General features: G+C 58.8%; 2 protein-coding genes across 5 annotated transcripts in view; one reads left to right on the top strand and one right to left on the bottom strand.

Annotated features, from left to right (window-relative positions):
- The window catches only part of Smtnl1 (smoothelin like 1), an 8,176-nt gene extending 4,282 nt beyond the window's left edge, over positions 1 to 3,894 (top strand). The window contains exons 7-8 of the mRNA XM_033756606.1: positions 25 to 176; positions 2,772 to 3,894. Of these exons, the coding sequence (XP_033612497.1) occupies positions 25 to 176; positions 2,772 to 2,916 (297 nt within the window). The 3' untranslated portion in view covers positions 2,917 to 3,894. The remainder of the gene's footprint in view (positions 1 to 24; positions 177 to 2,771) is intronic.
- Positions 3,895 to 4,474: 580 nt separating this feature from the next.
- On the bottom strand, positions 4,475 to 10,559 carry Ube2l6 (ubiquitin conjugating enzyme E2 L6). 4 transcript variants are annotated; one of them, XM_010608316.2, is made up of 4 exons: positions 10,529 to 10,559; positions 7,597 to 7,692; positions 6,173 to 6,359; positions 4,475 to 5,183 (listed from the first exon to the last, which is right to left on the bottom strand). In XM_010608316.2, the coding sequence occupies exons 2-4, from the start codon at positions 7,666 to 7,668 to the stop codon at positions 5,032 to 5,034; spliced, it is 411 nt and encodes a 136-aa protein (XP_010606618.1). In that variant the 5' UTR covers positions 7,669 to 7,692; positions 10,529 to 10,559; the 3' UTR covers positions 4,475 to 5,031. The 4 variants fall into 4 exon arrangements, with proteins under 4 accessions (XP_010606618.1, XP_010606617.1, XP_010606619.1 ...); XM_010608315.3 differs by lacking the exon at positions 10,529 to 10,559 and adding an exon at positions 10,149 to 10,506; XM_010608317.3 differs by lacking the exon at positions 10,529 to 10,559 and adding an exon at positions 9,882 to 10,099.
- Between the last annotated feature and the right edge of the window lie 3,643 nt (positions 10,560 to 14,202).

Raw genomic sequence — 14,202 nt, 5'->3', positions numbered from 1 at the left:
CGCGGCTCGCCCCTCCTCCCGCAGCACGTGGACGTGCAGAACTTCTCGTCCAGCTGGAGCAGCGGCATGGCCTTCTGCGCCCTCATCCACAAGTTCTTCCCGGACGCCTTCGACTATGCGGCGCTGGACCCTGCCGCGCGCCGGCACAACTTCACCCTGGCCTTCTCCACCGCAGAGTGAGCCCCGCCCTGTGGGCAGGGACCCCGACCGGGGGACCCTGAGACCCGGGCTGGACCCCGGGGGCGGTAGCCACAGCCACGAGGCCGGCATTGTCGCCAACAGCAGTGGCTTGAACGCACAAAAGGCCATGCTTGCTCAGGGTCACCTTTTAAAGGGGTGGACCGCCAAGCATGGTGGCGCCCGTCTGGAATCCCAGCACTCGGGAGGCCGAGGCGGGAAGATCGCTGTGAGTTTGAGGCCAGCCTGGGCGACATAGTGAGTTCAAGGCCAGCCTGTGCTACACAGTGATACCCTGTCTCGGAAACAAAACAAGTAAGTGGAGACACAGATCACAAAAACACAGAGATAAAATACAAAGGGTGATCAAAAAAAGGTGAATGTTTACATTTTTCAAAATTTATTATAGTAAAAGATTGATCGCCGTGAATCCCCTTCAACCTCCTCCTCCTTGCTTCAGACGCCCTCATTTCTCCATCCTTTCGTCTTTCTGCAGCAGCTCTAAAACCCTCTTTCCTGAGTGTCCTCATGAGGTGTGATCAAAAACACAGTGAGCGCTGCTGCCCTGCGCCATCAGGGAGACAGCAGCTTAATAAGAAGCCGGCGCTGCATCCTCACCCAGTCACCCGATCTGGCACCGTGAGTCTTCCGGCTCCTCCACAAGGTCAAAATGACCTTGAAACTGAAGCCTTTTGCTTCCATTAAGGACACGGAGGCAGCCAGGACAGCGCCACTAAAGTCACTCAGGGCAGAGCGTTCCGGGGCTGCTGCAGGAAGTGGTTGGTCAGTGGGAGGAGTGGTTAGGAACAACTGGAGGACTGTGAGGGGCTTCACAGAGACTGGCGTTTTATGATAATGCCTGGGGTTTTTTGTTTGTTTTGTTTTTTGAGACAGGGTCTCCCTATGTAGTTGAGACTGACCTGGAACTGTGTAGCCCAGGCTGGTCTCGAACTCACAGCGATCCTCCTGCCTCAGCCTCCAGAGTGCTGGGATCACACCACGCCCAGCTGTAATGACTATTTTAAACACACATCATATTTCCTTGTGTAAAGCCAGGGTGACAGGCACAGGGAGAGGATCCTGGCAATGCTGGGACAGAGTGGAGAGCTGGGGTCAGGCTCTGCCAGTGGTGTGACCCTGACAGCTCCTGCCCATCCCTGAGCCTCTGTGTTCCAATCTCGGAGACAGCAGGGGCCACTGAAGCAAGTGTCAGGGAGGCACCACTGCAGCAGATGGGGCTGGCGAGGATGCCTGGGTCACCACGGGTGATGGGGCCGGAGGACTCGCTTCTGAGCCTGGGGACCTGGCACCGGGGCTGGATCTGGAGAAGGACGGCCCAGGAAGGGAACCGAGGCAGCCACACAGCAGTGGACCAGCCTGAGCCCAGCCTCTGTGTCTCCCAGGAAGAGCACAGCCCAGGGTCATCTGCTCTCGGCAGTGAAGACCTGGACAGCTCTGCAGAGGCTGTGGCCATTGGGTGGCGCTGAGTCCCACAGGGGACAGCGAGGTGCATTTCTTTTTTTCAGTACTGGGGATCGAACCCAGGGCCTTTGCACTGAGTTACATGCCCAGCGCCGCCCCCCCCCCGCCTCTTTTGAGCTAGGATCTCTCTAAGCTGCTACTGTGCTCCCCGGGCTGGAGTCAAACTTGAGATCCTCCTGCCTCAGCCTCCCAGAGTGCTGGATTACAGGTCTGCACAACTGAGTCCAGCTCAGAAATGTCTTTAACAATGCTGGTGCTGCAGGAACAGGGTGAACAGCAGCCAGGCACTCTGCCAGGTGGCAGATGGCACCATCTCATCTGAACTGACGCCCGACAGCACCCGGCCCAGTTAGGCGCTATTAGGTGGTTTCCTAGGCTCCAACCAGAGGGCAGGGTAGGCTGGGTCTGCAGGGAGCACAAGCAGCAAGCAGCGCATGCATCAGTGCGGGACCAAGCACCCCTGGCTGCAGGGCACAGCCTCCGCCCTCCTGCGGGCACCTGGCTGCTGGGCCGGGGAGGACGGAAGGGTGAACAGAGGAGCCGGCAGGGCCTCCCCCTTGGCAGCCGCGGTCTCCTTCTTCATTCTTCAAAGTCCTCCGGGGGTGACGCTGGGCTGGGAGGACCTCACCAAAGCCAGAACTTTCCAGCACCCGAGGGGCACAGAGGGAAAGGACGCAGCTGAGTTCCCTGCGGGCTGCCTGGCGCCTTCGTCTCCCCAGCTGTGCATCTGCCCTACTGTGTTTGAGGCCTTCTTCTAATTTTCTTTATGCCACTGGGGAAGGAAGCCAAGGCCTTCACACTGAGCCACATCCCCAGTCCCTCTTATTTTTTATTTTGAAACATGAAGGTGCTAGGCTGCCCAGGCTGAGCTCCAACTTGCAACCCTCCTGCCTCAGCCTCTCAGAGTGCTGGGATCACAAATGTGCACCACCACACCGAGCTGGGTTGGAGCCCTGACTCTGCCAGCTGGGGCTCAGTTATCCTTTCTGTACGACGGGGTGATGATGGAGCCACTTCCCGGCACCCACACAGTGATCCCTAGGACCCCCACCCACTTCCTTGGCTCTGTGTCTTGACCTTTGTCCCTGCTCCCATCCTGCCCCGCCCCACAGGAAACTGGCTGACTGCGCCCAGCTGCTGGACGTGGACGACATGGTGCGGCTGGCAGTGCCCGACTCCAAGTGCGTCTACACCTACATCCAGGAGCTGTACCGCAGTCTCGTGCAGAAAGGGCTGGTGAAGACCAAGAAGAAGTGACAGCTGAGTCAGGAGGGTCTCACTGCCACCCCTTGGGGACAGCAGAGCTGGGGGTCAGGCAGGGACAGGTGGCCCCCATCTTGGCTGTATTAAAAGGACTTTCGTAAAACCCTGTCTCGGTGTGTGGCACCTCTCCCTCCCCTGCCACACACATCCCACAGATGCGGCCAAAAATAAACCACCGGCACGGGGCGGATGGTTTGGTGACCGGGGGATGAGGACTCCAACTCCAGCAAAACATACGTGGACTGGGGACTTGATGGTGTCACAGGAAGACGTGGGGGGCTCGCGAGTGCAGCTCACAGGTGACCCTGGGACTCGCGCCCTTGCTCCTCCCTCTAGGGCTGTCTGTCGCCCCCTCTGCTTCCTGGTCGCAGTGAGACAAGCAGCTCTGCTCCACTAGACCCTTCTGCCATGTTTCTGCTGAGGCAGGGCACGCAGCGGGCCCTGGGCTGAACCTCTGCAGCGGGGAGCCTGGGTGGCCCTTCTCCTGAGCCCGTTGTCCTCGGGTGCCAGGCCACGGTGGCCGACGCCACGCTCACTCCACAGCCGCCGGTGGCGCCCTCCCAAGTTCTCCCCAGCTCTTCCCGCGCTTTCCCCTGGCTGGGGGCTCCAGGGACGGGGTGGAGGGGAAGATTCTCCGGGAATCTCAGTTACGGCTTGGATCTGGACGTCTCCCCAAAGGCTCACACACCCATCGCTGGGGCTGGTTCTAGGGTGCATGATACCAGGGCCAAGAGTGTGGGACACTAAATCAGTCCACTATTGGAGTCAGCAGAGCTGTGAGTGTGGCTGGATGGGTTTACTGAGGACAGAAGTCCACAATGAACACGGCACTGCCCGAAAGGTTTGTAGCCTGGATGGAATAAAAGGGAAAGGGCGAGCGGCTGTGAATTCAGCAGGACGGCACCACACCGGCCTTGCAAGCACAAGGTCCTGAGTTCAGTTCCCTGCACTGCCAAAAAAAAAGAGGGAGGCTGGCTGTTCACTGCCTTCTGCCTGACTGCCATGGACCGTTTCTCCTTTGTGATGCCGCCCTACCTTAGAGCCATCTGACTATGGACTGAAACCTCTGCAAGCCAAATAAACCTCACCTCCTTTGAGTGTTGGGTATTTTGTCTCAGTAATGAGAAAGTAACTAGGACGCTCACCCGGACAAGGCTGGGTCAAGAGAGAGAGACCCACATCCGATCTCGGAGACATCAGTACATCCCAACAGCTTCCAGCAGTGGCGGCTGCAGAGCTCTCTCTTCCTTCTCGTGGTGCTAACCCTCCACCCTGGAGGGAATCGAGGCCTCATTCTGCTCTGTGTATATCACGTCCTGCTAGCAACTCAGCCTGGCTCTCTCAGCTCTCTGGACGTGGTGATCAAACCGAGGCCCTTCACACAGAGATACATCTCCAGTCTTTTATTTTTCATTTCGAAATGGGGTCTTGCTAAGTTGCCCAGGCTGCTTGAACTTGAAATCTTCCTGCCTCAGCCTCCCAGAGTGCTAGGATTACAGGCGTGCACTACCATGCCCAGCTACGACAGACTCTCTTTCATGGCCGTTCATGGTCCTTACCACATTTAGGAAATATCCTTGGGAAATGGCACCAGTTAAATCCCAGCCCTCAGAGAGGATTTAGCTGAACTCCAGAATTCTGAGTGAGTAAGAGCTGGGAGGGGAGTGGGTTCTGCGGATCCCAAGGCTGGCTGTGGGGGGCACATGCCACACAGCCCCAGGCCTGGCCCTTGGAACTGGCAACCTGTCGGGACAGTACGTGGTCAGATTCTGCGACAGAGGTTACATTCTTCCCTCTGTGAAAAGCCAAAGGTTTGGCACCTAAATGTGCACCAGCCCCAGGCTCCAGCGGATTCAGTCCCTGGGGTGGAAACAGGACAGCACCTGTGCTGCTCCCACTGGACCCATGGACCCCACCCACCCTGTGCCTGGGCCCTGAGGAGCTGGAAGCCAGTGTAGATGCATGAACTGCCCGGACCCAAACCAGGGTGGGAGGCTCCGCAGGGCCAGGGACCCCAGGCCATGTCCACATGCCACACATGGGTGCTAGGCCCTGTGTCCCCATCTGCACCCCGACTCCAGGGCCTGGTCGCAATCCTGGTCAGCAGGATCAGGAGGGCCGGTCCTCGCCAAACTGCAGTGTGAACTCCTCAGCCTTCTTCGAGAACAGTTCCGGGCTCTGGGCCAGCAGGTTGGCCAGGTCTGGCCGCAGGGGCTCCTCCAGGTTTGGTCTGTTCACCAGATGGCTGAGGGCCTCCAAGACTGGGGAGAGGTGGGCAGGATGTCAGGGCGCAGGCACAGCCCGGACCTGGGGTGACGGGTGTTCCTGTTCCCAGATCCCTCCAGACCCGGCACACAGGCTTCAATTTTCAAAAGCTATGCGCTAGCCGGGTGTGGTGTGACACACCTGTAATCCTAGTACTTGGAGACTGAGGCAGGAGGATTGCTACAAGCTGAGGCCAACCTGAGCTACACTGTAAACTAAACTCAAGGCCAGCCTGAACTACATAGCCAGACCTTGTCTCACAAAACAACAATTAAAGAAGAAAGAACTCAGTTCTTCAGCTGCATGAGCGCCCTGTGACTGCTGGACTGGGCAGTGCTGTGGAAAGCTCTGTTGGACACAGCCTATCACACACTTCCCCTTGTCCCCACCCCCTGAGACCAGACAGCGTGCCACCGTGGGGCGGGTGGAGGAGGTCAGTGAGGAGCAGTGGACGTCACCTTGCTGTTGCCCCTCAGGGCGCTGTGGCAGGAGCACAGAGCTTTGCCAAGCCCGGGCCTCACTCTGCTGAGTGCTCTGTGAAGGACCGTGCCAGGTGTGCCCCTAGGCTGACCTGCCAGGTGGCTGGAGCACGGGGTTCCTAGATGACTTCTGACTAGGGCATGGCCCGAAAAGGTCCGGCTCCCTCCCTGCTCCTCCCTGAGTCTCTGATTTGTGTGCCATGCTGCGGGCAGCTCCCCTCCGCCAGACCCCTCTGCAAGCTGCCCCGCCTGGAGCCAGCTGACTGTGGAGCGAAACCTCTACAAGTGAGATACCTTCCCTCTGCAGCCAAACAGCCTCTCTTTCCCACAAAGCACAGCTGAGTTCCTCCGGCCTGGACGTCGATATCCTCCTGCCTCAGCCTCCCAAGAGCTGGGATTCCAGGGTATGCGGCCATGCCCCCCTGAGTCTCGCGTCCTCTCTCAGGGGTTCCTAGCTCCAGGCCCACTGAGTCCCAGCCACAGCCCCAGGCAGGACGGGCCCTCACCTTGGGCAGCCTTGGTGTGAGGTTTCCAGTTCTCCCTGCTGAGCAGTGGCAAACAGGTCTGGCCCTGCTCGTCCACGTTGGGGTGGTAGATCCTGGTGGTGAAGGTCACCACAGGGGGCCGGAAGGGGTACTCCCTGGGGAAGGCGAGGCGCAGGCGGAAGGCCTTGAGGTTGTAGGGAGGCTGCACCTGCAGATGGAAGCCAGTGGTGGAAACAGACTCCGCACGTGCCTGGGACGCGGTATCTGGGGCTCATCCCGGCCCACGTGGCACCCGCAGCTTCCAGCTCAGAATCAAGCTCTGTTCTCGGGCCCCGGGTTCCTCCTGCCTCGGGCTGCTCTGAGCTCCACGTGTCTGGGTCTCCTGCCACTTCTGGGGATCCCAGGCACCCCCGTTTTGATTAGAGCGCCCTTCCACCTGCCCCCCACTCTCTCGTTGGCTCAGAGCTGGTCTCCATGGCGACAATGGTCCAGAACTCCTGCTGGTATCTTTTCCCTGAGGCCCTGGCCCCAGGCCTGGGGCCTGGATTGCTTCAAGTCCACTGCCCAGGGGACCTAACAGCTGCCAGCTGCAGACCTGGCTCAAGCTTTGCCCGGTCTGCCCAGGCCAGGGGTGAGTGAGGGCAGATGACAGCCAGGCCCATGCGGCCAGGAGGGAACCGGTCCTAAGGGTGGCATCTGCTTGCTCCCTGGCTGTGCCACAAAGCTCAAACGTCTTCATCTTTGTCCAAGGAACCACAGGTAGACGCAGATGGAAAGAGAACTTAATCCCTAATCTCTGGGGCACAAATTCGAGTTCTTGTGCTTTTGAGACTACTACTTTCAAAGGGAAGTTTTACAGATATCAAATACTGAACAGAAATAGAATAGTGAGAATACTGTCTTTGCTGTCATGTGTAACAATAATTTCTCTGAAATAAGATCTTTAAAAGAAAACATGGTGATGCATGCCTATAATCCCCCCATTTGGGAGGCTGAGGCAGGAGGATCACTGTGAGCTCAAGGCCAAGATTTCATCTCACCAAGGCAAAAAACATACATAGAAGTTTAGTACTACTCCTTATAAAAGGTCCAAAAGATTTGATTTGATTTGATTTTTGAGAGAGGGTCTCACTTATATAGTCCAGGCTGGCCTTGAACTCACTACGTAGCTAAGGCTGGCCTCAACCTCCTGGGCACAGGAGATCCTCCTGCCTCAACCTCATAGGAACACAGGTCTCAGGAGCACGCCCCAGCCCCAGCTTCTCCTCTCAGACCTGTCTGTGTCTGGACTCCTGTGGGGGCCTTGGAGGCTGCTGCTCGGACTCCTGCTAAGCCCATCATCACCTCGGAAGCCATGGCGGCAGAGCCCCTCCCAAGGTGACAGCCTCTGAGAAAGGCAGGTCCCACCCCTACCCACACCACTGGCCTGGGCTAGGGACACTCACAGGCAGGAGGAGCACGTGCCATGCCAGGACGTTGGCCTTCTCGCTGCACAGGTCCCACAGGTACGGGGGCATCTCCCCCTTCAAGTCCTCCAGCTCCTGTGGGGCACAGGGTCTTACTGCGAAGCTCAGGCTGGCCTCCATCTCATAGAGATCCTCCTGCCTCAGCCTCCCAAGTTCTGTGACTACAGGTATCAACTCTCTTAGGAGCGAGGTGCTTAGTTCTGGCCTCTTCCTAGAAAGTCCCTGGGCTCTGACCCCTCACCTTCCAAAAGCACCTGCTGTGGCCCACACAGCCATGCTGCCCAGCAAACACGCCACCAACCTCTCCCAACCCTCCACACTGGGGCCGGGGAAGGAGAAGTCTACACAGCAAGCAGGTGATCAGACTTGAGGCCCTCACCCAGACTCCTCTGAATTCTCCCAACAGTATCCTCTACTGAGCCCTGCCCCAAGATCAGTGCCAGAGGGTGGAGAAAACAGGGTTACTGCATGGACAATGTGGGTGCATGCACAGTGGTGTGGGGAATGGCAGCACAGGGTGCACACTGGGAGCTGGGCCATGTGGGATGAATAGGAGTCCTCCATGTCTGAAGGTGACAGACATCAGAGGGCCCCCGGAAGGTTACCAGTCACTAGAGGAGGGTTCCACGGTCAAGCCTCATTTTGGCTGAATGCTTTCTACCCACAGGATTTCCCCAGGCCTTGAACAGCTGCGGTGTGGGGCTTAACCCTGCAGCGCGGAATCTTTCTCAAGGGCGCAAACCAAGGAAGCTGTGACCATTACTCCCAATTGCAAAGTGCCAGCAGGGCCAGGGATGGGGCTCAGCAGCACTGCCCCTGCCTCAGGAGCACAAGGTCCTGAATTTGATTCCCAGTACCAAAAAAAAAAAAAAAAACCTCAGAAAGAAAAGCACCAGCAGATGAGCAGAGCACACTCCTGGGCATGTTGGGGACCAGGGAGGTGTGGTCTGTTGTTTCCTTGCCACTGCTGCCCTGCTCTGGCCCCACGGCCACCAGGCGCCGAGCAGCTGTGCTCTGCCAGGCCCTCCCGCCCTGATGTGCCTGCCCCAGAGCCAGCAACCATGGACCGAACCCTCTGAAACCATGAGGTTCAGCTGTGGGTCAGGTAGCTTCATTCTGAGACTAGACCTTGTGTCTTGAGGGAGGGAGGGGATAGGAGCATTCAAGGGCAGGCCGGCGTCTTACTGGTCAGTGGATGGGTACAAAGCGTGCTTCTCACAGGGAGAAGTGTGCCCTCCAGGAACGTTGCACGACATCCAGAGACATTCACTGGCACACACCTGGACCGGGCTACTACAGTTTAGTGAGTACGGGCCAATGATGCTGATCCACAGCCTACAAAGAGCCACCTGGCCCAGCTGAGAGTGTGGTCCACACCTGTGATCCCATCCCTTGGGAGGCTGATCCACAGCCTACAAAGAGCCACCTGGCCCAGCTGAGAGTGTGGTCCACACCTGTGATCCCATCCCTTGGGAGGCTGATCCACAGCCTACAAAGAGCCACCTGGCCCAGCTGAGAGTGTGGTCCACACCTGTGATCCCATCCCTTGGGAGGCTGATCCACAGCCTACAAAGAGCCACCTGGCCCAGCTGAGAGTGTGGTCCACACCTGTGATCCCATCCCTTGGGAGGCTGAGGCAGGAGGATCGCCATGAGTCCCAGGCCAGCCTGGGCTACATAGTGAGTTGTAGGCCAGCCTGGACTACATAAAACAAACGCGTCAAAAACCTATCTGGCCAGGGCTGGGATGTAGCTCAGTGGAGTCATTGCCTATACAGCACAGAAAACGTTCTAACAAGAATCATCCAGCCCCAAATGTGGGCAGGGAGGAGGTTGAGAAACTTTGATAAGCAGATGAAGTTCCCCAGCGCCAGGCCAGCCCAAAGAGGAGACTAACCCCTAGGAGACTGAGCTCTCCCGACCCCCACAAGCCCAGGTGCCATCTCTGTCCCCAACATCCTGGGGGCCTCGTCCACTCCTCCCAAGCTGGAGGGACCCAAGACTGCATGGCTGTGACGAGCAGGAGCCAAGCCCAGGCTGGACAGGGCGAGGACAGCGCGTCCTGCCCGGAAACCACCTGGCTCAGGAGCAGAAACCGAAAGGGAGCCGGGCCTCACCCGCAGGATGCCCCCTGCGGTCCCCACACGGCCCTCTCCTAGGGAAACTGCCCCACTTCTAGATGGGTTTCCAGCTGAGTCCTTTGTGGCCTAAAAGCTCAATAGAGGTGGTTTTTCTTTTGCGGGGGCCGTCGAGACTGGGGCTCACTGCGTCCTGCAGCCTGGCCTCCAACTCCAGCGACCCTCTTTCCTCAGCCTCCCACTGCTGCGATCACAGGCGTGCCCCACTCCGCGGGCTTGAGCTTGAGTTTTTGTTTTTCTCTGTCGCCCACTTCTTGGCTCAGACCACGGAGTCACCACAGGCTCGCGGCAGCAGCAAAACCGAAAGCGGCTGCGGAAGGGGGTGGGGGTGGGGCGTCCCACAGACCAGGCCCTCGGCGACAGGGAGGGGACAGGAGGCGCCCGGGCCTCTCACCTTCGCCACCCGCTTGCTGGCCGACATCTCGGACCCGGCGCCGCGACGACTCCGGGATCACGCTAATCCACAGCCGGCTGCGTAGACAGCGCCACCCGAGTGCGGACTCGGCGCCTGCCCTCCGGCCCCGCCACGCCCACCCCGGAAGTCGCTGCTCTCGGCCTCCTGAACGCCCCGGGGGCGGGCGGTGTAGACCACGGACCACGGGCCGGGCCGGGAATCCCTACTCAGGCTGGGAAGCCCTGCGGCTGCCTGAGAGCAGCATGCGGACAGGCAGAGCCATAGGACACCCTGCAGCCTATTCCCTCCTATTTTAGAATGTGATTTTCTCTGTTTTTTTTTTCTGGTACCAGGAATCGAACTCGGGACCTTGCACTTACCAGGCAGGCGCGGTATTTATTTGTTTTTGAGACAGGGTCTCTCTAGTAGTTCAGACTGGTCTCGAATCATGGCAATCCTCCTGCCTCAGCCTCCTGAGTGCTGGGGTTATTCACATGCCTGACCACACCTGGCTAGAAAAGAACATTAAAATAAAAGGCAGAGGCCCCATGGGAAAGTGGGCAAGTATCAGAGTAGGAGGGGTAACAGCTGACAGCCACCCCGAGTCTCAGCGCCCAGAACACAAGAGGCTGCGGGCGTCTGTCTCTCGCTGGATCACCCCTGAGGCTGCTGGCCCTGACCGGGGGTGGCCCTGCTCCACGCACCCCGAGGCACAGCCCCTGAGTCAACCTGGACTCTGATATCGTGGCCAAATCCATCCCTACAGATTAGCAGTGGCCGCCTGGTCCAGTAGATAGGGCAACCTGGCCCCACGGGAACCTTGGAGATAAGCCTGGCACGGCCTGCGTGAGGTCAGGGCCAGACTCCGGTCTGGAGGATCGGGGGGGGGGTGGAGAGGAGGGCTGAGGTCCGCGTCCCCAGGAACCCTTCTCAGGCACCCCACCTAAGCCCACTGCTTTAGACGCATCACCGGAAGCGGCCCCCTAGCCCCAGGGTCACGTCTGGCCCAGCAGCAGGGGTGGAGGCCGGACCCAGGCAATGACCCGTCCAAGGCCTCCACTCGCCCCGACACCACGGGCAGAGGGTGATTCCTCACGGCTCTCTCACAGGAGACTCCCGAGGTAGAGATGTAGTGGGAAATAAGAGTGACGAGGCCAGGGATTTCGCTCAGTGGTGCCACCTGGCTCACAAGTGCAAGGTCTGGAGTTCAATCCCTGGTACAAAAAAAAAGAAAAGAAGAGAAGAGAAAAGAAATGCTCCAGGGAGGAAGCTCGGCAAAGCCACTTTGAGGACGGTGGGAAAGCAGAAGCTGCCCACCAAGGTAGGTGCCCCAGCTTCCTGATGCTGCCAGGTAGAGAAGGGCACAGGAGGCTGCACACACAGCGTTCCTAGCTGTGGAGCAGAGTGGCTTGGAGTTGGAAGCCAGAAGTGTCCACCTGCAGGACCAGATGCAACTGTGGAGTGTTTGGGGGTTATTTTTGGTGGGGAGAGTCGTTGAGTCAGGGTCTCACTATGTAGCCCAAGCAGGCCTCGATTTTGTAGCAATCCTCCTGCCTCAGCCTCCCAAGTGCTGGTATAACAGGTGTACACCACCACCATGCCCGGCTAGCATTCTGTTTTGAGACTCAGCCACGCTGTCACACACAACAACAGCACATGCTCTACTGCCGGGCAGTATTCTGGTCTACAGATGTGCGATGATTTGTTTAACTTTCACCTGCTGGCGAGCGTTTGGGCTGTTCCTAATCTGGGGCTATTATGAGCATGTGGCACAGGGCGTCCTGGTGCCCCGGTGAGGTTCATTTGACCCGATCCAGTGCGGCAGGGGTCAGACAGCCCCAGAGAGCCTGCACGCAGGGCTGCCAAACCTGTGTCCTGGATTACGGGGGCCAGGGGGGACTGTATTATGGGAAACAAAAGACAGGTCTTAGCTGAGGTGGTGGTGCATGCCTGTAATCCCAGCATCTGGGAGGCTGAGTCAGGAAGATCTCAAATTTGAGCCCAGCCTGGGCAGCTTAGCCACAAGACCCTGTCTCAAAATAAAAAAATGCAAAGGGTTGGGGATGTTGCTGAATGCCAAGGCCCTGGGTTCCACTCCCAGTACCGGGTGGGGGGCTCCAGTTAATACAAATCCTCCATAACCACAGAACAGGATGGGAGAAGATAACTCTCCAAGGGCAGAGGTATCTTTCTCCATGAAGGCAGGGAGAGACTGTGGGAAGCCACAGTCTGATGCCAAAACTGATTCGAAGACTGGCAAGGGGGTGTGCACATGTGTGTGTGTATGTCTGTGTGTGTGCACACACATGTGTCCTCTTTGGAAAAGAAGGTGGGAGAAACACAGCTAATGAATCACAGACCAGCCACTGCCCAGGGGCAGCCCAACCGTCTCCCTTGGGGTTCTCCTGCCATCTTCAAATGGCTCCACCTGCCTCAGACAGGGGCCATGCTGGGTGGATCCAGGTCAACATGAGGCCAGGACACTGGGTCCCCTGGAATGGAGTCTCTCAGGCTCCAGAGAGAACGGAGCCTGGTACCCACGGGCTCTCTGGGGATCCACAGGTCCTGTCCACTCCAGGCCAAACGGTGCTACGTCCTGGGACTTCAGTGGCCGAGTCTTCCGCCCTCTTCCAGGCTGTGGACACCTTTTCTCCAAAGGAAAAGCCACAGGGGCACTGAGTGTGAGGAAATTCAGCCTCAGGGTAGTGAATGGAGCTCAGTGGTACAGCACCTGAGGTCCTGGCTTCCACCCCAGCGCCTCAAAAAAGAAAGGAATCGGGCCACCACAGCTGGTACCTTCAGGGAGAGAAACCTGATCGGACAGGGAGAGTCGGGCCCACCCTGGCAGAGAGGAGGTCTGGACCTGCGGGGCGAGGGCTGGGTCCCAGGACCGATGTGCCCACCCTTGGGGGGTGGGGTCCCTGCCAGTGCCGCAGTGAGCCACGCTATCTCCGCCAGGGAGGGGTCCCCACAGGCGACCCCGTGACTGCAGAGACCAGGCCGAAGGAGGCGGAGCGGGCCGTGTGAGCTGGCTGGATCGGCTCACACAGCTCCCTCGCCCTGAGATGAGCTGCGATACGGGATTGCAGTGGGAGCCCACATCAGGGCATCTCTGACACAGTGAGAGGCCGCGTGGAGGCCACGGTGACAGCGTGGACGGCTTCTCACTTCCCAGAGGCCACCGCCCCACACCTCTGAGCCTCCCACTCTCACCGCGGGGAGGAGAAGCGGTGTTTGGGTCTGTGGCTGTTCACACCACGGCTGCTCACACCTTGGGGCTGGGGTGGGTTCTTCCAGGTCTTCTCCGGGGAGCCAGGAGAGACGTGCGCCCTCAGTTAGGAGCTTGGAGGGGCAGATCTGGGGCCACGCCAGTCCCGGCTGGAGGTCACGCCTGCTCAAGGAAGCCCATCCATGTCGGCACTGAGCGCACCTCCTTGCAGGGCTGCCCTCGGCACAAATTCTCAGCTCTGGCTGCCCCACGGCACAGCCCATGCTGCAAGATAGACTTATGCTAAACACTTCTGTCGTGGTGTTTCTGAAATCCAACAGACCCGGCCTCCTGTACTCTCCACCCGGAGAGGACACTTAGGTGCCAGGGAGAGGATGCAGCCAGGGTCCCGCAGTGAGGGTGCTGAGTTTTGGCCTGAGAGGGTTGGGGTTTGTTTTGGGTTTTTGTTTGTTTGTTTTTTGCTTTAGTTTGCACAGCTGGGGATCAAACCCAGCGCTGTTCTTATTTTGGTGGGTGCTCACTGAGCTGGGAGCCTGCCTCCTGTTACACAGGCAGAAGCTTGGCCAGTCCTGAGCTGGAGCCCAGAAGAACAGGCCCAGCACGGGGTGGAGGGGCATCGGGTCCGAGCCCAGGTTCACGTTCTGGGGAGGGCGGAGGCTCCGACTGAAGGCCCAGGCTGGGACCTTGGCCACCGAGAGGCCACTCTGCAGAGGGATGGGATGGACCCTTCCAAGAGCCCCGAGACCTGGGGGGCGGCCCATGGGGACGCGGGGGCGCTGGCTGCCCGCTGCACGCCTCCCCACACCGGGACTCAGGCTGGACTCC

This window comes from Fukomys damarensis, unplaced genomic scaffold (genome assembly GCF_012274545.1).
Source record: "Fukomys damarensis isolate Sample0158 unplaced genomic scaffold, DMR_v1.0_HiC HiC_scaffold_27, whole genome shotgun sequence".
NCBI lineage: Eukaryota > Metazoa > Chordata > Mammalia > Rodentia > Bathyergidae > Fukomys > Fukomys damarensis.
Note: the sequence above shows the minus strand (reverse complement) of the source record. Positions and strands in the feature narration are given on the sequence as shown.